Here is a 24,210-nt window from a genome sequence, read left to right as displayed (position 1 = left end):
AAGTTGCCAATCAATGGTGGGGGCAGAGGTTGTACAGAGTTCCTGTAAATAGAGGATTACATGGCAGCAGCTTTTCTCTAGTGATAATGTCCTGCTGATAAAACTGGGATTTTATCAGAACTACAGCAAGTAGCCCAATAAGTGACACATCGCTGGAATCTGAGTCTCTATCTCTGCATTATGCTGCGCTCAGATTAGGTAAGAAAAATCTGGTGACAGATTCCCTTTAAGAAATGATTTTTTTGTTACCTGTAGACGAGCACGTGGCTCAGACAATTCTGAAAGCCCCATAGACTGTGAATAGAGCGACGGGGCACATGCTCAAATGTTGCTCTATTGAAACTTGTCATCAGTGTTATTGTGGAGAATAGACAATTTGGACTCAGGACCCTACTACTAGTGATTGGTGGGGTTCCTGAAAATCAGACATTTATCACCTAATGCATAAATGTCAATTGTGGAAAAAACATTCTCTGTCCTCTGGCTTCATCTGGTTTGTTAATGTTCATACTGGAATTACACAATGTGTGAAGTTTATTGGTCTCCAAAAACAGCAATTCCTTAAGCAAAATGGAGACACTTTTGTTATTTCTCCAAGACATTGGCTGCCAAACATCATACAAAATATAACATGAAACCCCCTCAAAGAAGATGTGGAAGAGAACAAGAAATAAGACTGCTCCCCAGAGGTCAGATGCCCAGATATTACCTCAAGCCAGGACTCTATGACTTCCAACGTAGCCCTATTAAATACAGAGAATACCTCGAGGTTTTCATTATTTATCATTATTAAGTATCCATCTTTACAGATAGAACCTGGACTCATGTTTCAATAACCTCACTATTGCCAGCAAAAATAGCAAATTCCCACGGTTTAGAGTTTTGCACGCCTCAAGAATAACCGTTCACAATGAATTGTTGAGACAAGTTCTTGGTCCACAAATTCTTTTTAGAGGTCAGCACTGTTATTTTCCCTTCGCACAAAGCACTATAATAACTTGTTCACTTTATCTTTGCATCCACTATCTAGGGATCTCAATGAAGAGGGATTTATCCCACTCTCATTAACCCCTTAAGAACTGGGCAATTTTTAGTTTTGTTGCCCTTTTTTTTTTTTTTTTTTTTTTAGACCTTTCTTCCAAGAGCCATATTTATTTAATTATTATTAATTTTTCTAGTATCAGAGCTTTTTGAGGACCTGTTTTTTTTACAGAACAAGTTTTAGTTTTGAATGACACTATTCATTATACCATACAATGTACTGGAAAATGGAAAAAAAAATCCAAGTGGGATAAAATTATGAAAATTATTTATTCCAATTAGGGTTTTACTGCATTCAGTCTGTGGTAAAAATGACTATGAAATATGATTCTCCACGTAAGTACAACTACAACGATACCAAACTTGCATAGTTTTTAAATTAGATGTTGAAAAAAAGGTTCAACATTGGAATAAGCACTGTCACGGGGTTCTTCACCAGTATAACACAATCAACAGAGCAAGAGATGAGTGAGCAATCCAAAGAACATTTATTCCAAGCGAATGAGAAGGTCCATAAACATAATCTACCATACAGAGGGTAAAATAGTTCAGAAACATGGATATAGTCCAGTAAGCGATAAATGTCCAGGTCTCTCTGGGGAGCCTCAGCTTCTCCCACAGAGGATGAATCTTCCTGCTTCTCTCTTGAAGTTCTCAGACAGACTCAATAATTCCCCAGGTAAACAGAGAGGTTGGGTGGATTCCAGGCCTCACTCCCCCACACCTAGGTACAGAAGTCCGGCAGGGGGTGATTAACCTGCAAACAGGACAATGTACACACAAGGCAAGCAAATGGTAACTGAGCTGAGCTAATTAACCTACAGACAAGACAAGGAATACACAGAATGAATGTAGCAAGGCTCCTAAAATACAAACCAACACAAAATGATACACAACCCACAATATCACACCATCACAAGGACATTTTTCTTTTTTTTTTCTTTTTCTTTTTAAAAAGACTCAGAACATTTTCATTTTTTCCGTTCATGAAGCTGTGTGAAGGATTATTTTTTTAAATAAGCTGACGGTTTTCTTGATACAAATTTAGGGTACTTACAATGTCTTATTTTCAGTGTAGGGCTTATTGTTGAGGAAACCGAAAAAAAGTGTGTTCTGCAGATATAACCATTCAATAATTCATAAAGCATCCATTATGGTTAGAAAATGTATCATATTTTATTCCATCATATTTACAATACAAAGTTTATTTATTGCTGGTACTCACAAAAAATTAAAAAATCTACCCCATAAAAACAAAAAGCAATCTGGTGCAGTGTGGAACAGCCAAAATGATCCTCTAATTGTCAATACATATGCATGAATAACTCCCTAGGTATTAATAAATATAGACAAATCTGATAACCTAGCATAACTAGAGTAAAGTGCAATTGCAATTCAATGGTTATGCATTCAAGCTGGAGCATAGATATCAAATAGCAGCCAGTTATGCAGCCCAAGAAACATGTTTAGAGGTAATCATAGGGTTAACAACATTTCCCAACATCAAAAACAATGCATCATTCAAGGAGATCATCACAGCATAAATAAAGTATATATATCAACATAATGCCAAGAGAAGAAGACCTCCGTTAAGGCTGGTAGGCATCAGGATTCATTAGATAGCAAACCCAGGTGGCGGACCACAGCGCCCAGCACCTCGACACGCGTTTCGCCTCTCGCTTCGTCAGGAGGTGCTGGGGTAGCTGCGGGGTCACTCATATACACCAAAGAGCCCACCTGATGTCCATTTTGCGGCGCGCGACGCACGGCGGAAGCCGCATCATCCACTTCCGCCGGCGTCCCAGGAGGCATCCCGCGCATGTGCGAGGATCATCCCACAATTGGGCGCCGGCGAGAGGGGAGAGGCGGGTTCCGACATGCAGAGCGCGCTCTGATGTCAATGTGGCCGAGTGGCCATATTAAAGGAGGGCAAAAGTAATGGCAATGTCTGGACAATAAAAACATATAGGACGGGATTATAATGAACTATTAGGCAAGATTATATGTAGAGGAGACCCATAAATACGTAGAAGAGACACCCACACTCATTAAAGTACATTAATTGTACATTGTCAGGATAAACAATCAGAAATATTCATGAGACTTATTGTCGAGGAAACACGGGTTGGAACTAAGTTTACCCCCCCAAAAAAGGCAGACCCCCAGGAAAAGCATACTTACCAGACCTTGGACATCTTCGTTGCTCCCAGGTCCTCCTGGATCCTCGGCGGGCACTCCCAGCATGTATGCTCCACAGCAGTCCTCCCCTGTACACACAACCACACATCAGATTGCACACATACCACATCCGGCGTTACTGATTGCTTCCAGCTGGCTGGTGAGTGTGAGGACCTGTGGAGGAACGCATCAGTGCCATATCCAGAGGTTGTCTTTTCAACATAGATGTATGAGTGCTGCCAGCATTATTGCAGAAGTTAAAGGGGTGGGGGTTAGCATGTCAGTGCTAAGACCATACACTGCACACTGAATCAAATTGGTCTGCATGGCTGTTGTCCAAAAAGCAGAGCATGATCTACTCCCTTCATAAACTGGGCCGCAGGGCAGTATTCAAACATAACGACCCCAAACACACCTCCAAGTCACTGAGTGTAAAGGTGCTGGACTGGCCAAGCATGTCTCCAGATCTAAAACCTATTGCGCCTCTGTGGGGCATCCTCAAACAGAAGGTGGAAGAGGGCAAGGTCTCTAACATCCACCAGCTATGTGATTTCGTCATGGAGGATGGAAGAGGATCCAGATGCTCCTGTGAAACTCTAGTGACCTCCATGCCCAGGAGAGTTAAGGCAGTACATGAAAATAATGGTGGCCACACAAAATATTGTCACCTTGGGCACAATTTGGCCATTTTCACTTAGTGGTGTACTCACTTTGGTTGCCAGCAATTTAGACATTAATGACTGTGTATTGAGTTAGAGAGCACCAAATTGACACTGTTATACAAGCAGTACACCGACTACTGTACATTGTATCAAAGTGTCATATCTTCAGCATTGTCCCATAAAATGATATAATAAAATATGTTCAAAATTGTGAGGGGTGTACTCACTTATGATATACTGTACCTTCTATAAGTTGTCTGACACCTCACTCTACTTTAAACCATGCCATCTCGCCATGTTTTGTTCTGACTGTTGCTTCTTAGTTGATGTAAAGGTTACTGATGAGGATGATCAGAATGTTTAGCACACCCATATTCTATATGATATTGCAAAGTTTCTGGTGATTAACACAGTCAAAGGCTTTGCTGTAATCAATGAAGCAAAAATAGAGCTCCTTGTTATATTCTTTGGCCTTTTCCATTATCTATCTAATATTAGCTATTACATCTCTTGTTCCTCTGGCAGCTCTTTGTCAAAATATGGCTGTAGATGTCTTTGTAGGATCTTCAGTAGTATTTTGTTGGTATGAGGTATGAGCGCAATTGTCCAATAGTTTCCACAGTCGGTAACGTCTCCCTTGTTTGGAACAGGAATTAACACTAATCTTCTCCAGTCCTTGAGCCATTTACCAGTTGTCCATATCTGTTGACACAGGCTTGTGATGACATCAACTGCTGCTTCAGAAGACTTCTTCTTCCAAGATGTCCGATTCGCTATCATTTCCAGTCTGTTTGTTTCAGTATCATAGAGTTATTCTTGTAAAGGTGCTTCATGCATTCTTTCCATCTTTCCTTGATCTGTTCTGGCTCAGTTAATTTATTCCCCTTGGCATCTTTCAACATTACCACGCTTGGTTGAAGTTTTTGTCGCATCTGTGATCTTTTGGTATGCCCTCTTGGTCTTGGCCTTCTGATGTATATATCTTTTGGTAATAAGGTTCTTTGAATGCTTGAATGGCTATGTTTAGTCTTTTACTGATGTTGTCTGTGTCCTGCTTTTGTTACCTTTTGCTTTTTCCATTCTTCTTTCTTCGATTATCTTTAGGGTCTTTTCTCTGAATCATGGCAATGGAGGGTCTTTTCTGCCTCTTGCTTATTGTCTTTCTAGCTCCTTCAGTAATAATATTCTGTATATGTGTCCATAAATCCTCAGGCTTTTTTTTTTGTCCATTTCCAGTAATATAAATCAGTTGTGCAGACCGTTCCAAAAAAAATTCAGGCATGTTCCTCAAATCTAAATTGGAAACCAAGTTGTCTAATCCATTTGTGCAGCTTGACTCTAATCTTTGCTGTCGAATGTCCATGATCAGTCAGCTCCTGGCCTTGTTTTTTCAGTAATGATCAACAATCTCCATCTTTGTTGAACACATATGTAGTCAATCTGATCCTTATAGGCCCTGTTTGTTGATGTCCATGTGTAGAGTCTCCAGTTGTGATTTTGAAAGAAAGTGTTCATCATGGACAGTTGATTTCTCATACAAAAGTCAATGAATTCTTCCTCCAACCTTGTTTTGTTAATCAAGTCCAAAGTTTCCAAAAATGATACCATGTTTGCAGTTAGCATTTAAGTCTCCTATGATAATGAGTAAGTCTTATTTTGGTGTCCTGTCTATTCCTTCTTGAACTTGATCGCAGTATAGTTCAATGTCCTCCTCAGCATCTGTTGTTGGGGAGTAGACTTGTATAACTGTGACATGAATTGGTGCTCCTTGTAGTAAGTATCAAGATGACTATCACTGACTGCATTGTACTCTGGGACAGTGCTGGCCAATTTTCAGTTGAGAATAAATGCGACACAGTTTCTCTTTCAGTTATCATTGCTGGAAATAGCAGACCGAATGTTCCTTTGACTGGAAATGTCCAGATTGATCCATCTTAGTTTGTGAATTTTCAGTAAGTTCAGTCCTGTTCTGTCCATTTCAGCTTTGGCAATGTTGAGTTTGCCTTGGTTCATGATTCATATATTCCATGTTTTCAACTTTATGATATCGCTCTAGCTTTTCAACTTCCCTTTCGACTGATCGATATGAGCACTAAGACTTTCTTGCGGCGTTGATCCTGGCACGTCATAAGACTTGATCATACTCCGTTCGACCATCAGCGCTTTCCCAGGAGCTTAAGTGCCTTCTGACCTAGGGGCGTATCTTCTAGCACTATATTGAATTCCTTTAGTTGCACTCTCCATCAAGTTTTCTTGGCATAATACGGAAGTAGATTGACAGGTGTTTCTTCCGCGTAGTAATGTGGCTCTCGTGAAGGAGCCACACTGAATCAGTTGTATGTTGTCAATGCAAACCGCCTCATGGTGCAATGTCCTGCTGCAGATGCTGGCACTGGGCAGTATGCTTGGTTTTGTACATATTCGTTCAAGGTATGTTGTTGGAAATTGTTTCACTGAATATTGGTATTTGTTTTTCATTATTTGAGCACTGTATTTTTGCATTATTTGGGCTGTGTATATTGGAATTATTTTATCATGTATAGTGATGTGTTACTGTGTATTTGTTGTGAGTATTCTGTATTTGATGTCTATATTGTGAATTTTATTGTGTGTATAGTGTATTTGATGTATGTATTATGTTTTTGTTGTCTGTATTGTGAATTTGATGTCTAAATTATGTATTTGATATCTGTATTGTGTAATGTGCATTTGATGTACATTGAGGAAAATAAGTATTTGATACACTGTCGATTTTCCAAGATTTCCCACCTACATAGAATGGAATGGTCTGTAATTTTTAATGTAGGTACACTCAACTGTGACACACAGACAGAATCCGCCCAAAAAATGTAGAAAATAACATTGTATGATTTTTAAATAATTAATTTGCATTTTATTGCAAAAGAATAAGTGTTTGATACAACAGAAAAACAGAACTTAATATTTGGTACAGAAACCATTGTTTAGAATTACAGAGGTCAGACGTTTCCTGTAGTACTTGACCAAGGTTTGTACACACATTGCAGCAGGGGTTTTGGCCCACTCCTCCATACAGAGCTTCTCCAGATCTTTCAGGTTTCGGGGCTGTCACTGGGCAGCATTGCGTTTCAGCTCCCTTCAAAGATTTTCTATTGGGCTCAGGTCTGAAGACTGGCTAGGGAACTTCAGGACCTTGAAATGCTTCTTATGGAGCCACTCATTAGTTGCCCTGGATGTGTGTTTCAGGTCATTGCCATGCTCGAAGACCCAGCCATGACTCTTCTTCAATGCTCTTACTGAGGGAAGGAGGTTGCTGGCCAAAATCTCGAGATACATGACCTTCCTCCCTTCAATACGGTGCAGTTGTCCTGGCCCCTTTGCAGAAAATCACCCCCAAAGTATGATGTTTCCAGCCCATGCTCCACGGTTGGGATAGTATTCTTGAGATTGTACTCATCCTTCTTTCTCCAAATACAGCAAGTGGAGTTGATATCAAAAAGTTCTATTTTGGTCTCCACTGACCACATGCCTCCACTGGATCATCAATATGGTCATTAGTAAACTTCAAACAGGCCTGGACATGTGCTGGCGTGAGTAGGGGGACCTTGCGTGCAGGATTTTAATCCATGACAGCATAGTGTATTACTAATTGTAATCTTTGAGACTGTGGTCCCAGCTCTATTCAAGTCATTTACCAGGTCCTCCCATGTAGTTCTGGGATGATTCCTGACCTTTCTCAGAATCATCCTTACCCCAAGATACGAGATTTTGCATGAAGCCCCAGACAGAGTATGATTGACAGTCAACTTGTGTTTCTTCGATTTTCTAATAATTGCACCAACAGTTGTTGCCTTCTCAACAAGCTGTTTGCCTATTGTCCTGTAGCCCATTCCAGTTTGTGCAGGTATACAATTTTGTCCCTTGTGTCCTTAGACAGTTCTTTGGTCTTGGCCATGGTGGATAGGTTGGAGTGTGATTGATTGGGTGTTTGGACAGGTGTCTTTAATACTAGAGAGATAGAGAGAGAGATTTTACAAAGTCAAAAGTTAACATACATTACATTAATATTTGGTACCATTGCCCTTAAACTGTTTTGGATATCCTTCAACAAGCTTCTCAATAGTTGGTAGGAATCTGGGCCAATTCCCCCTGTCAAAACTGATGTAACTGAGCCATGTTTGTAAGTTGCCGTGCTTGCGCTTACCTTTTCAGCTTTGCCCATAAATTTTCAATAGGATCGAGATCAGGGTTTTTTGATGGTCACTTAAAAAATTGACTTTAGGCCCCGTCTCTCTAAGCAACATCGCTAGCAACATCGCTGCTAACGAACAACTTTTGTGACGTTGCTAGCGATGTTGCTGTGTGTGACATCCAGCAACAACCTGGCCCCTGCTGTGAGGTCGTTGGTTGTTGCTGAATGTCCTGGGCCATTTTTTAGTTGTTGCTGTCCTGCTGTGAAGCACAGATCGCTGTGTGTGACAGCGAGACAGCAACAACTAAATGTGCAGGCAGCAGGAGCCGGCTTCTGCGGAGGCTGGTAACCAATGTAAACATCGGGTAACCAAGAAGCCCTGTCCTTGGTTACCCGATATTTACCTTTGATACCAGCCTCCGCCGCTCTCACTGTCAGTGCCGGCTCCTGCTGTGTGCACATTTAGCTGCAGCACATATCGGGTTAATTAACCCCATGTGTGCTGTAACTAGGAGAGCAGGGAGCCAGCGCTAAGCATTGTGCGCTGCTCCCTGCTCTGTGCACATGTAGCTGCAGCACACATCGGGAAATTAACCCCATGTGTGCTGTAACTAGGAGAGCAGGGAGCCAGCGCTAAGCAGTGTGCGCTGCTCCCTGCTCTGTGCACATGTAGCTACAGCACACATCGGGAAATTAACCCCATGTGTGCTGTAACTAGGAGAGCAGGGAGCCAGCGCTCAGTGTGCGCTGCTCCCTGCTCTCTGCACGAGTAGCTCCGTGCGGTGGTAACCAAGGTAAATATCGGGTTGGTTACCCGATATTTACCTTAGTTACCAAGCGCAGCATCTTCCACGCGGCGCTGGGGGCTTGTCACTGGTTGCTGGTGAGCTCACCAGCAACTCGTGTAGCCACGCTCCAGCGATCCCTGCCAGGTCAGGTTGCTGGTGGGATCGCTGGAGCGTCGCAGTGTGACATCTCACCAGCAACCTCCTAGCAACTTACCAGCGATCCCTATCGTTGTTGGGATCGCTGGTAAGTTGCTTAGTGTGACGGTACCTTTTGTTATACTTAAGCCACTTTGTGATCAGTTTGTCATTATGCTTTGGGTCATTGTCCATTTGGAAGACCCATTTTCATCCAAGCATTAAGTTCCTAGCTGATGTCTTGAGATGTTGCTTCAGTATTGCCACATAATCTTCTTTCCTCATGATGCCATCTATTGTGTGAAGTGCACCAGTCCCTCCTGCAGCAAAACAACCCCACAACATGATGCTGCCACCCCCGTGGGACAGTTGGGATGGTGTTCTTTGGCTTCAAAGCTTCTCCCTTTCTCCCCCAAACGTAATGATAGTCATTATGGCCAAACAGTTTAATTTTAGTTTTGTCAGACCACAGGACATAACTTCAAAAATTAAGGTCTTTGTTCCTGTGTGCATGTGCCAATATTATTCTGTCTTTTTTATGTTTGTTTTGGAATAATGGCTTCTTTTTTGGCAGACTGGTCATTTAGCCCATCTTGATACATTACTCATTTCACTGTGGGTAAGGACACAATCTTTCCAGTTTCCGCCAGCATCTTCACAAGGTCTTTTGCTTTTGTTCTTGGGTTGATATGGACATGACTGACCAAAGCACGTTCATCACTGGTACACTGAACCCATCTCCTTCCTGTGCAGTATGATGGCTGGACATTTACAACTTGTTTGCACTTGTATATAATTTGTTTGTACAGATGAACAAAGCACCTTCAGGTATCTGGACATTGTACCCAAGGATGAACCAGACTTGTGCAAGTCCACAATTCTCTTCCTGAGATCTTGGCTGATTTCTATTGACTTTTCCATGATGCTACACAAAGAAGCAGTGTGTTTCAGGTGTGCATTAAAATACATCCACATCCAGGTGTGTCTCCAATTAACTCAGATGTTGCCAATAAACCTATCAGAAGCTTCCAAAGACATGACATCATCATATGGGCTGTCCCATATTGTTTAAAGGCATAGTTCTCTTTGTGTATGTAAACTTTTGACTTTACAGACAGTAATAAAAATGCCTTAGGCTATGTGCACATGATGCGTTTTTCCCGCGTTAATGCGTTTTAAACTGCAGCGTTTCAGTGCCAAATTGCATGCATTCTGCTTCCCCAGCAAAGTCTATGAGAAGTCCGAAAATTCAATGAGCACGCTGCATTTTTAAACACGTTTTGGATGCCAAAAATCGCTGCGGAAAAAAAAAGCAGCATGTCACTTCTTTTGTGGGTTGTAGCTGCATTCTCCACTCATTGAAATCAATGATGTGGGTCAAAACGCAACAAAAATGCACTTGGACTGCATTTTTGTAGTGTTCCGCATGCTTTTTTGACAAACAAAACGCACGTCTTTTCAGTCTCTCTCTATCGATGTCGGTCAATCCCTCTCTGTCTTTCGGTCGGTCTCTTTCTCTGTCAGTTGGTCACTCCATCTCTCTCTCTCTCTGTCAGTCTCTCCTTCTCACCCCCTCTTCTCATACTCACCGATCACCGGCGCGGCGCTGCACGGCTCTGGCGGCTTTTCCTCTTTTGAAAATGCCGGCTGCTCATTATTTCATCTTGTATTCCCTGCTTCCCCGCCCACCAGCGCCTATCATTGGTTGCAGTCAGACACGCCCCCATGCTGAGTGACAGCTGTCTCTCTGCAACCAATCACAGTCACCGGTGGGCGGGTCTATATTGTGCAGTAAAATAAATAATTTAAAAAAAAACGTGCAGCCCCCCCCCCCCAATTTTGATACCAGCTAAGATAAGCCACACAGCTGAAGGATGGTATTCTCAGGAGGGTGGGCTCCACGTTATGGGGAGCCCCTCAGCCTAACAATATCAGCCAGCAGCCACCCGGAATTGCCGCATCAATTAGATGCAACAGTGCCGGGACTCTACCTGGCTCATCCCGAATTGCCCTGGTGCGGTGGCAATCGGGGTAATAAAGAGTTAATGGCAGCAGCCCATAGCTGCCACTAAGTCCTAGGTTAATCATGACAGGCGTCTCCCTGAGATACCTTCCATGATTAACCTGAAGGTTAAAGAAAATGAACACATACATCCGAAAAAATCCTTTATTTGGAATAAAAGACAAAAAAACCCCACCCTCTTTCACCACTTTATTAACCCCCAAATACCCATCCAGGTCTGGCGTAATCCACACGACGTCCCACGATGCTCTCAGCTCTGCTACATGAAGCTGACAGGAGCGGTCACAGACCAGACCGCTCTCTGTCAGCCCCACGCAGCAACTGAAGTGAGCCGCACGATCAGCGATGACGTCAGTCAGGTTACTAGCGGCCACCGCTTGATCCTCCAACTGTGACAGCAAGTCGCCCGAGTGACTGAAGTGAGCTGCGCGATCAGCGATGACGTCACAGGTGAGTTGCGGTCTCGGGTGGAGGACTCCAGTTGGCCGCAGGTAACCTGGGTGACTGCAGCGCTGATTGCGCTGCTCACTTCAGTCACTCGGGGGATTAGCGGTCACCGGTGAGTCCTTCATGGGTGACCGTTAATCAGGACGCGACACATAGACAGAGCCGCGGTTTGACAATGAAGTCGGGTGAAGTTCATCTGAGTTCATTCTCATCGCACGACTGTCTGCTGTCAGCGAGCATGTAGCAGAGCTCAAGTGCCGTGGGACCACACTGCAAAAAATGCATCCAAAACGCATTCAAAATGCGTTTTGGATGCATTTTTTTCTTGACAAACGCAGTGTTTAGTTTTAGAGGGTGCGTTCTTTTCCGCACTGCACAGAACGCAACTTGCGCACATACCCTTAAAACATTCTCTCTCTGTCTTCCATTTGGTAAATATGAATAATTTTCAAATCCTAATTGACCTAAAACGGGAAAGGGTTATTCTGATTTCATGTCAGATAGTGGGAAAAACATTCATATGTGTCTTTTTTAGATAGTGTATATAAACTTCTGGTTTCAACTGTATATAAAAAAAAAAAGCTATATTACAATACAGCATTGTATGGCAATCATGGGTAGATAATGAGGATTATTCAGTACATAGCCAGTCATGATAACATTGTCTCCCATCAGGTGCTCTCACCTCTTTCTCTGTTGGATATGTAAAGGTGAATTGGGAGTCAAGTGGAGAATTAGCCCTCGCCATCTTCTCAGCTGTCAGTGCTGGCAGCCTGTTTCTCATGGACTATAGCATAAATATTTGGATGTGCTACGCCGGCTACCTGATATTCAAATCCTCCTATATGCTTCTCATCACTATTGCCACGTAAGTACAGACTTTCTATATCAATATTGAAAGGGTTTACCCTAAGGGTACCTTCACACTTAGCGATGCAGCAGCGATCCGACCAGCGATCTGACCTGGTCAGGATCGCTGCTGCATCGCTACATGGTCGCTGGTGAGCTGTCAAACAGGCAGATCTCACCAGCGACCAGTGAACAGCCCCCAGCCAGCAGCGACGTGCAAGCGACGCTGCGCTTGCACGGAGCCGCCGTCTGGAAGCTGCGGAGACTGGTAACTAAGGTAAACATCGGGTATGGTTACCCGATGTTTACATTAGTTACCAGTGTGAGCAGGGAGCAGGGAGCCGCGCACACTGAGCGCTGGCTCCTTGCTCTCCTAGCTACAGTACACATCGGGTTAATTAACCCGATGTGTAATGCAGCTACATGTGCAGAGAGCAGAGAGCAGGGAGCCGCGCACACTGCTTAGCGCTGGCTCCTTGCTCTCCTAGCTGCTGTACACATCGTGTTAATTAACCCGATGTGTACAGCAGCTACATGTGCAGAGAGCCGGAGCCGGCAGCGTGAGAGCTGCAGAGGCTGGTAACTAAGGTAAATATCGGGTAACCACCTTGGTTACCCGATGTTTATCTTGGATACAGCTTACCTCAGCTGTCAGACGCCGGCTCCTGCTCCCTGCTCGCTTCATTTGTCGCTCTCTTGCTGTCACACACAGCGATCTGTGTGTCACAGCAGGAGAGCGGCTTTGAAGAAAACGAACCAGGGCTGTGTGTAACGAGCAGCGATCTCGCAGCAGGGGCCAGATCGCTGCTCAGTGTCACACACAGCGAGATCGCTAATGAGGTCACTGCTGCGTCACAAAAAGCGTGACTCAGCAGCGATCTCGGCAGCGAGCTCGCTGTGTGTGAAGCACCCCTAAGGATAGGAAATGTAAGGATTTGACACCCAGCACCACCACTGATCAGCTGGTATTGGGTCCAGTGCAGGGGCATTGCTAGGGTCCTAAAAGATTAGTGGCCCAAGCCCACTGGTGTACTGTCATTAGAGGCAGGCCACACCACTACTATGGGGCACGTGAGCTGGGGGGGCCCGGCGGCTTCCCGCTGTGTGTGTGTGTGTGTGTGTGTGTGTGTGTGTGCGCCTTCATCATTCCCGGCTGCAGAATTTCTGCAGCAAAAAGAAGAAGTAGCATGTCACTTAATTTCCGCAGGTACCTGCGTTTTTGCCATTAAATAATGGCTAAAAACCACAGGGACCAACCCGCGTAAAAACCGCTGCAAATCCGCATGTGGTTTTTGGTGCGTTTTTTTGCCAAGGGTGCGGAATTCTGCCAGGGGGTGCAGAATTTTCTTAAGAAAATGCCATTTTCCAGTGCGTACAGGGCCTTAAGGACACTTTCTCCCCCTCCCCTCTTCACTTTATCCACTCTCCAAAAAAAACTTCTCAAATCCGTCTTTGGTGATATTCACACGCAGCTTTTTTTATGTATCTGTTCTCATGATGGTAAAAATACTGTGTTGTCACAGTTTTGGGTGCAGATTTCAGGCATGCTTTGTCTACAGTAAAAGCTTAATAAAGTTTGAAATGTTTTACTAAGGATGCAAGAAAAATAAAAAATGTTGATGCATTTTTTCACTTTTTAATTGCTTTCTAAGGGAGAACAACAACTGCTGCAAAAAAACACTGAAAGAATTGACATGCTGCAGATTTCAAGAATGCCGCAGAGAAAATAAAGTGTGCATGAGATTTCTGAAATCTCATAGCTTTTGCGGTTACTATAAAAAAAAGAAAAAAAGTCCTATAAATGTGCATGACACTTCAATCAATACATAATACCAAAACACCCTCCGTTAAATAGGAGAAACAAGAGTTAAAACAGCTATACATGCTGAATAAATTAAAATAAATAATGTTATTTCATCAATATTATAAAATTCAAATCAAAATTCATGCAATTATATTAACTGTAGTATTGCAGAAAGTGGACAAAAGACACAATACATGAAGCATCAGTAGTATCTTGCACACCTGCTTGAGTAGAACTTGTTCACTGGATGGCACTCTTTGCTGAATATCATATACAAGTGCATCTCAAATTAGAATTTCATCAAAAATTTAATTTATTTCAGTAATTCAATACAAAAAGGGAAACTGATATGTTATATACGGTAGAGTAATTACAAACAGAGTGATCTATTTCAAGTATGTATTTCTGTTAATGTTGAGGATTATGGCTTACAGCCAATGAAAACCCCAAATTCATTATCTCAGAAAATTAGAATAATTACCACAAAACACCTGCAAAGGCTTTCTAAGCATTTAAAATGGTCCCTTAGTCTGGTTCTGTAGGCTACACAATCATTGGGAAGACTGGTGACTTGACAGATGTCCAGAAGGCAGTCATTGACACACTCCACAAAGAAGGTAAGCCAAAAAAGATAATTGTTAAAGAAGCTGGGTGTTCACAGAGTGCTGTATCCAAGCATATTAATGGAGAGTTGAGGGGGGAAGGAAAAAGCGTGGTAGAAAAAGATGCACAAGCAACCGGGATAACCACAGTCTTGATAGGATTGTTAAGGAAAGGCCATTCAAAAGTTTGGGGGAGATTCACAAGGAGTGGACTACTGCTAGAGTCAATGCTTCAAGCCCCACCACACATAGACGTATCCAGGACATGGGCTACAAGTGTCGCATTCCTTGTGTCAAGCCACTCATGACCAATAGACAACGCCAGAAGCCTCTTACCTGGGCCAAGGGGAAAAAGAACTGGACTGTTGCTCAGTGGTCCAAGGTGTTTTCAGATGAAAGTAAATTTTGCATTTCCTGTGGAAATCGCAGTCCCAGAGTCTGGAGGAAGAGTGGAGAGGCCACAATCCAAGCTGCTTGAGGTCTAGTGTGAAGTTTCCACAATCAATGATGGTTTAGGGAGCCATGTCATCTGCTGGTGTAGGCCCACTGTGTTTTATCAAGACCAGAGTCGGCGCAGCCACCTACCAGGATATTTGAGAGCACTTCATGCTTTCCACTGCCAACAAGCTTTTTGGAGATGGAAATTTCATTTTCCAACAGATCTTGGCCCCTGTCCACACTGCCAAAAGTACCAATACCTGGTTTCATAACCACAGTATCATTGTGCTTGATTGGCCAGCAAACTCGCCTGACCTAAACCCCATAGAGAATCTATGGGGTATTGTCAAGAGGAAGATGAGAGACACCAGAACCAACAATGCAGACGAGCTGAAGGCAGCTATCAAAGCAACCTCGTCTTCCATAGCACCTCAGCAGTGCCACAGACTGATCACCTCCATGCCACGCCGTATTGATGCAGTAATTCATGCAAAAGAACCCCGACCAAGTATTGAGTGCATTTACTGTACATGCTTTTCAGTAGGCGCCAACATTTCTGAGTTTAAAATAATTTTTCCATTTGGTCTTATATATTCTAATTTTGTGAGATAATGACTTTTGGGTTTTCATTGGCTGTAAGCCATAATCATCAACATTAGCAGAAGTAAACACTTGAAATAGATCCCTCTGTGTGTAATGATTCTATATATGTGTTTCCCTTTTTGTATTGAATTACTGAAATTAACTTTTTGATGATATTCTAATTTATTGAGATGCATCTGTATTTGTGAAAATGCCTGCCACTTAATTTCTGTCCATATGACACTGCTATAACAAATATAATTGATTAGGTATACATACCTTTGATGACAAAGTCAGTGATCTGAGTCCCAGGCAGACAGTCCCTCTCTCACTGACGCGTGTTTCGCCCAGCTTCTTCTACTCCCCCGGAAGAAGCTGGGAAAAACGCGTGACGGGGAGAGCTGGTCTACATGGAATTTATATTATAGCAGGTGTGCAAGATACTATCAATGCTTTATGTACTGTGTAAAAATATATATATGAAATAAAATTACTTATTTTAATTTATTCAGCATAAATAGTTTTTTACTCTTTTTTTTCCTATTTCACTAAGGGTGGTTTGGTATTGTTCCTATAAAAAGCAGGTTTTACTTTGCATAAAAAAACGCTGCATGCGAACATTGCTTTACTCAGACAATGGCGGGAGGTAGCATTAGCCTCATCTACACCCAAGTTTATTTACTAAAAATGATGGCTACCCTCTCAGCTTTAATACACAAATGATCCTTAGCAGCACTGTAAGGCTGTGTGCGCACGCTGAGTGCTGGTGCAGAAATTTTCTGCACCAAATCTACATGTTCTGGCAGAAAAACGCACCAAAAACGCAGTGTATTTTTCATACTAAAGTCCATGGGTGGAAAGGCTGAAAAACGCACCAAGAATTGACATGCTGCAGATCATTTTCTGCAAAAAAAATCTGCAAGGAAAAAATAAGCAACGTGTGCACAACACTTCAGAATTCTCATTGACTTTGCTGGTGTACGATACAAATACAGATATGCAGATTTGTGATAAATCTGCATCCAACGCAGTGTGTGCACATGGCCTAGGTCATGATATTTTGAGAGCTGTTTATGGGACATTTAGATTGTTCTTCACACCCATGAGAATTGAAGATTGCGTCTGGTTTATTGTATTTGGATTCTAGTACACACTTCACATGATACAAAGTCAGAATCACTAAAAATCTCTATGGAAAGTTCTAGTACAATGGCCAAATATTTAGTTTGCAGAGAACAGTACATCTTTTATTCCACTAGGTGGAGACATTTGCTTGGTAAAAGGCCCAGTTGTTACTGCAATGGTGATAAACAGAAGAAAACTGGGGAGTTCTATTCTGAGGACACTGTATATTATGGTGCCAGCATTCCAACATTTATATACTAAGGTCTCGATTAACCATTTGCTGTTTTCTGACCTGATTTTTCAGTAACCAGAGGGATTTAGGGGAAAACTAAAAATCAGAAGTGACATTTCTGTAACCTAAATGTGTTTACTTACAGATTCCAGATTGCTGTAAACCTGAGTATGGAGCGCTATGCCCTGATGTTTGGAATGAATACATTTGTTGCACTTGCTCTGCAGACCATAATGACCATTATTGTAGTGGATGGCAGAGGCCTAGGACTGGACATCATCACCCAGGTTGCTACCATGTCTTATTTTCCCAGTGTTGTATTAGTAAACCTGACAGCTTGGATCAGTCACTGGCAGCATTATTGCAGCTGTGCACATTTTACACTGAACCGCTGAGGAGTTTCAGAGAAAGCCGTTCTAAACGCCATGCGGAGACTATGTATCTTGGATGAATCTCGCTAGCGTCATCCCTCCCGGTCTACCGTAGACTGACCGGTGTCTTGCTGTGTGTATAGGAAGAGACCTGTCACTCAGAAAGTGAGAAGACACCAGGGCTCAGCCTCCAAGGCTATGTTCACACAGTTTTTTTTTCATTGGTTTTATGGAAAGAAAAAGCTGCTTTTTACTGTGAAACTGCTGGGGTTTTTTTTCCTGCCTTTTTGAGAGAAGCAGCATCTCAATTCTTTCAGCGTTGTTGCTGCTTTTTCCACCACTGAAAGCAATGAGAGTGAAAAAAAAACAGCTGCGTTTTTTTTTTCTAAATGAAACTAACTTTATTTAAAAGTACGGTAGACAAATTACACGCCAAAAAGGCAGTATAAAAAGTACAAAACGCCGCTTTTTTTCCTGGCAAGAGATCAGGTATTGCTACAGCAACAAAAAAAAAAAAAAAACAGCAAAAACACAGTGTGAACATAGCCTTAAGGGGACTTTACACGTTAGCGATATCGCTAGCAATTTCTAGCGATAGCGAGCGTGTAAGTACCCGCCCCCGTTGCGCATGCGATTGTTTGTGATCGCTGCCGTAGCGAACATTATCGCTACGCAGCGTCACACATACTTACCTGGTCGGCGTCGTCGCTGTGACTGCCGAACAATCCCTCCTTCAAGGGGGAGGGACGTTCGGCATAACAGCGACGTCACCGCAACGTCACACAGCGGCCAGCCAATCAAAGCAGAGGGGCGGAGATGAGCAGGACGTAACATCTCGCCCACCTCCTTCCTTCCGCATTGGGGCCGGCGGCAGGTAAGGAGACGTTCCTCGCTCATGCGGTGTCACATAGCGATGTGTGCTGCCGCATGAGCGATGAACCACAACACTAAACAACCCTTACCGATTTTTGACTTTGGGACGACCTCTCCATGGTGAACGATTTTCACCATTTTTGAGGTCGCCTAAAGTCGCTGGTCAGTGTCACACGCTGCGATATCGTTAATGACGCCGGATGTGCGTCACTAACAACTTGACCCCGGCGACCAAACATTAACGATATCGTAGCGTGTAAAGCCCCCTTTAGTCTAGCCATCCTATCCAAATTTTCTCAGACTAGCTGTTAATCATGTTTTCTCTGACACTCCCCAACGTAAAACATACACATGTGGTCAAAATCATTGTTACCCCTCATTTAAAGAAAAACCCACAATGGTCGCAGAAATAACTTGAATCTGACAAAAGTAATAAAAATAAAAATTCTATGAAAAAGAACAAATGAAAATCAGACGTTTCTTTTCTGCTTCCACAGAATTTTTAAAAAACTAAAGCTCATGAAATAGGCCTGGACAGAAATTATTGTACCCTTAACTTACCGTATTTTGTGGACCATAAGGCGCACCAGATGATAAGGCGCATTTATCAATGAGCGCCTGCTAAGGCGCCTAGGTTCATATATAAGGCGCACCGGATTATAAGGCGCAGCGCTTTAAATGAAACAAAGCTCAGACCGTAGGTCAAACTTCATTCAACTCTTTCAAAATAACTCTCAACTTGTTCAGTTGTAACTGCAAATCAATGCATTTACATTTTCAGCTCATTCCTCCTCCACAAATCCATCAAATGCTTCATCTTCAGTGTCGGAGTTTAACAGTTTGGTGATTTCTATATCAAGCATGTTCAGGTCCCCCTCATCATTATGAGTCGGTCTCGTTGCTGCTGCTTAGCTCTTCAGTGATGATTCCAGCCTTCCTGAAAGCTCGGATGACACTGTAGACTGATACCTTCTTCCAGGTATCCACTGGCACTTACGTAGTGGCATAACTTGCCTGGCGTTGCCTCCCTGTGTTGGTGAATGTGTGGACACCTTCTGTCATCGAATGCTCCCACGCAGCTCGCAATTTAACTTTAAATGACCTGTTGACGCCATTATCTAGCGGCTGGAGCTCTTTGGTTAATCCACCCGGAATTTCGGCAAGCTCTGAATTAGTTTTCTTCATTTGGGCTTTGACATTATTGGTCACATGGGCGCGCATGGAGTCACAAACCAATAGGGATGGGATTTGTGAAAAAAGCCATCCGGTCTCTTGACGTAGACCTCCCTCAGCCACTCAATTATCTTCTCCTCGTCCATCCAGCCCTTTTGGTTAGCCTTGACGATGACACCAGCAGGAAACTTTTCTTTTGACAAAGTCTCTCTTGAAAATGACCATGAGTGGTAGTTTCTGGCCATTAGCCTGACAGGCGAGAACTACAGTGAAAGAGGAGTTCTCGTTTCCTGTGGTATGTATAGATACTGTACTTGTCCATGTTTTCTCAACAGTACGATTTACGGGGATATCGAAAGTGAGGGGGCGCTCATCCATGTTAGTGATGTGTTCCGGCTGGATATTCTTTTCATTTATCTTTCTTATGCAGTAGGTGCGGAAAATGACCAGCTTTTCTTCATAATCCTTTGGCAGTTGCTGGCAGACAGTAGTTCTGGTGCGGATGGAGAGATTACACCTTTTCATAGAACGAAAGCACCATGAAGGACCTCCTAAAAAGTGTTTGATCTCCATGTTGCGTGCTAAAGTTATGCCTTTGAGTCGAACAGAGACAGTGGAGACGCTTCTACCTGCGGTACTCTGTTCGATAACCCACTGTTCTATTTTGTCCTCCAACTGTGGCCATCTTGCTTTGTTTCCTCAGAAACTCAGTTTGGTCTTATTTACCTGGCGTAGGGCATCTTCTTGTTTCACCCACTTACGCACCATAGATTCATTTATGTTGAATTCTCTTGCAGCTGCTCTATTTCCATGCTCTACTGCATGACTTATAGCTTTAAGCTTGAAATCTGCATCATAAGCATGTCTCTTAACAGGAGGCATTTTTAGGGCACAGATAATCCGCGGGGCTCCTGCACACAGAGCTGTACGTATCACTGCACTCAGTGAGGCTCCTGACTACGGTGGCTGTAATACTCAATCCATGTACTGTATTCATATATAAGGCGAACCGGATTATATGGCGCATTTTCAATTTCCGAGAAAATCATAGGATTTTATGTGCGCCTTATAGTCCAAAAAATATGGTAATATTTGGTTGCACAACCTTTTGAGGCAATCACACAATTCCTGTAACTGTCAATGAGACTTCTGCACCTCTCAACAGTTATTTTGGCCACTCCTCAAGAGTAAACTGCTCCAGTTTCGTGTTTGAAGGTTGCCTATTCCAGACGGTATGTTTCAGCTCTTTGTAAAAGATGCTCAATAAGATTTAGGTCAGGGCTCAAAGAAGGCCATTTCAGAATAGTCCAATGTTTTCCTCTTAGCCATTCTTGGGTATTTTTAGTTGTGTGTTTTGGATCATTATCCTGCGACTGAGACCAAGCTTTCTGACACTGGGCAACACATTTCTCTCTAGAATTCCTTGATAGTCTTGATATTTCATTGTACCCTGCACAGATTCAAGACACCCCGTGCCAGGCGCAGCAAAGCAGCCCCAGCAAAAAACAGAGCTTCCTCCATGTTTCATAATAGGGACAGTGTTCTTTTCTTGATATGCTTCATTTTTCTGTCTGTGAACATAGAGCTGATGTGCCTTGCCAAAAAGTTCAAATTTTTGTCTCATCTGTCCATAGGACATTCTCCCAGAAGCTTTGTGGCTTGTCAACATGTAGTTTGGCAAATTCCAGTCTGGCTTTTTTTGTGATTTTTTTCAATGGTGTCCTCCTTGGTCGTCTCCCATGAAGTCTAATTTGACTCAAACTACGACAGATGGTGCGATCTGACACTGATGTTCCTTGAGCTTGAAGTTCACCTTTAAACTCTAAGTTTTTCTGGGCTCTTTTGTTACCCTTCGTATTATCGGTCTCTTTGATTTGTCATCAATTTTCCTCCTGCGGCCATGTCCAGTGAGGTTGGCTACAGTCCCACAGATCTTACATTTCTGAATAATATGTGCAACTGTAGTCACAGGAACATCAAGCTGCTTGGAGATGGTCTTATAACTTTTACCTTTTAACATGCTTGTCTATAATTTTCTTTCTAATCTCCTGAGACAACTCTTTCCTTCGCTTCCTCTGCTCCATGTTGAGTTTGGTACACACCATGTCACCAAACAGCACAGTGAGTATCTGTAGCCCTATACTCAGGCCCACTGACAGATTACAAGATTGTAGATACCTGTGATGCTAATTAGTGGACATGCCTTGATTTAACATGTCACATTATTTTCAGGCGTACCATCATTTCTGTCTAGGCCTATTTTATGAGTTTTATTTTTTTTAAAAATTCTATGGAAGTATTGTTGAAAAGCAATGTTTGACTTTCATTTGTTCATTTTCATAGATTTCTTATTTATTACTTTTCTCAGATTAAAGTTATTTCTGTGACCATTGTGTTTTTTTCTTTCATTAAAGAAGGGGCACCAACAATTTTGACCACGTGTGTATATTCTGTTGTCAGGTCCCTTCTTCCAATGTGATTATGGTTTATACAAATGTCTAACCTTATGATAAGCTATCACGGTTAGAGCAGTGGGAGTACAACTCTCTGCACCCACTAATTTCAGTGTTTCAAATGAGTGATACAAAACAACAATAACTGGCACAACAGCAAGTAACTGTATGACATGCAGACTATATAGAGCCAGGGAACTGGAGTCCATCTTAACAGCTGAACGGCATGGGTGCCAAGATTCAGACCCCCCACAGAAGCCTACTGATCATTCATCAATATTAAAGCACCACTCCAGCATGGCTTTTTTTCCCAGCACTGGAGTGGTGCTTTTAATCTAAGGTCCCCTCTAGTAATATACTTACCTTCCAGGGTCTTCATCTTTTACTGATACCGCTCCGATCTTGGGCGCCATCATATGACCACAACTTCTGGTTGTCAGAAGTTATCTCACAAGCTACCAATGCAACTCTGAGAGCCAGTTGCATTGAAAAGTGACCTCCGGGGCTCTCCATGAAACACTGGAGATGCCGGTCCGTCACAAACTGCTAGAGACTGAGTGGAGCGGTAGCGATAACCGATGAAGACGCCGGAGAGCGAATATAAAAGAGTAGAGTCAGGGAATTTAGATTTAAAGCACCACTAAAGTGGAATAAAAAGATAACCCTGTAGCAGTGATGCCTTAAAATTCCAGTAACACGTCTGAAATGTAATGTCTACAATAGTCCTCTAATCTTTGTAATATAGATCTGTGTTGCACAGAGTTCCAGAAGCTCACATCAGTCCTTTTCCTTCCCCAGTTTCTGGTATATGGAAGTTACTTTGCGGTCATTGCAGGAATATTCTTCATCAGGAGCCTGTATGTGTTAATAACATATCACAAAAAGAAGCAAAAACAAAATTTGCAAGAGCAAGAAATCAATCCAGAGACTCCTCTTTAATGGATCGGGAGGACAGCAGAGTCTCACGCGGTCACTGTGCCCTGGGACAGAACATGCACATCACATGCTATAGCGGTATTATTGTGCAGATAAGGAAACTGACGGCCTAATTCATTGGTGGAGAATGAGGCTATTATGATAAAGAAGTTCCCACACCGCGACAAAAAAAAACAACAAAAAACCAACCTTCAGAAATTGAGATTTATTTTTTATTAGACATCTTTAGTAAAATGAACTTATGTCACTATCCTTTTTCACACTGCTGTACTGATGATGGGTACGATCCTAGGAGGGGATACACAGCCGTGGATATGTACAATAAAGCTGTAGATATCTAAATGCTGTGTATTCTCTGCTAGGATTGCACACATTCGCAGTACAGTATTCGAAAAAAAGAATATGGAAATCAGTTTATCTTTTTAAATAACTTACAGCGCCATTCATTTCTTCAGGCATCTCCCCCCATTCCAGTGTCGTCGTTCTGGTGCCCCCTAGTGGTCGTTGTTTACTTGGCTGAATACTGCAGCCAATCCCTGGATTTTTATAAATCTCATTCAAATGTATAAAGCAAATACAGAACTTTCGGCAGCTAACCTCCCACTTGTAAAACACGCAAGATATTGTGTGTTCGTGCATTTTTTTTTATATATCATATTGCAGTTTTGTTTTTTTCTTTAAAATTAGAGCTGTGGAGCTAGTTTTGGGTGGTCTCAGTAGAAACCTAACACAAATAAAACTTGTTAAAAAGTTAGTAAATTATCCAATATTGAGAAATTTAGGACATGTTTATAAAGGTTAATTATTTTATACTCTCTGGATGTATTTGTTATTAACTACAGTAAATTCAGCCAATCATATCAGCCATATCTGATGTGGAAAATTAGAGTCAGTGCTTCCTTTCTTTACACACTTTATAGCCCTGACCCCGTATCACGCAGCCTTCATGGACATTTTGTCTGCATTGTGCATCGTAGTACGGGTGACTGCACACATTTATGTGCACAAGGCGTTACCGAAGGCACAAAATATTGATAAGGGCATGTGCTGCTTTGTAATGTTTCAGGAAAATTGCTGCCCCCACTTTGTTACAGAGGCATATTCTCTGCATTTTGTATACAAGAAGAGGAGGAAAAGCGATCATAAAAGCCCAAACACACAATAGGATATAAATCAATTTTTATTATTATTTATAGTATAATCAATCATTAGTGCAGGCAATGGTAGGGAACAACAAGGTATGCATGGTATTCATTATGCTCGAGACAGGATCATGTCAGAAATATAGTACATTTCATGAAAAAATCATATACATCTGTAGTCAATA

General features: G+C 42.4%; 1 protein-coding gene across 1 annotated transcript in view; it reads left to right on the top strand.

The window, feature by feature from the left end:
* The window catches only part of SLC19A3 (solute carrier family 19 member 3), a 72,117-nt gene extending 48,217 nt beyond the window's left edge, over nt 1-23,900 (top strand). Inside the window, exons 3-5 of the mRNA XM_075338686.1 lie at nt 12,121-12,313; nt 17,223-17,364; nt 22,746-23,900. Of these exons, the coding sequence (XP_075194801.1) occupies nt 12,121-12,313; nt 17,223-17,364; nt 22,746-22,886 (476 nt within the window). The 3' untranslated portion in view covers nt 22,887-23,900. The remainder of the gene's footprint in view (nt 1-12,120; nt 12,314-17,222; nt 17,365-22,745) is intronic.
* The last annotated feature ends 310 nt before the right edge of the window (nt 23,901-24,210 follow it).

This window comes from Anomaloglossus baeobatrachus, chromosome 3 (genome assembly GCF_048569485.1).
Source record: "Anomaloglossus baeobatrachus isolate aAnoBae1 chromosome 3, aAnoBae1.hap1, whole genome shotgun sequence".
NCBI lineage: Eukaryota > Metazoa > Chordata > Amphibia > Anura > Aromobatidae > Anomaloglossus > Anomaloglossus baeobatrachus.
Note: the sequence above shows the minus strand (reverse complement) of the source record. Positions and strands in the feature narration are given on the sequence as shown.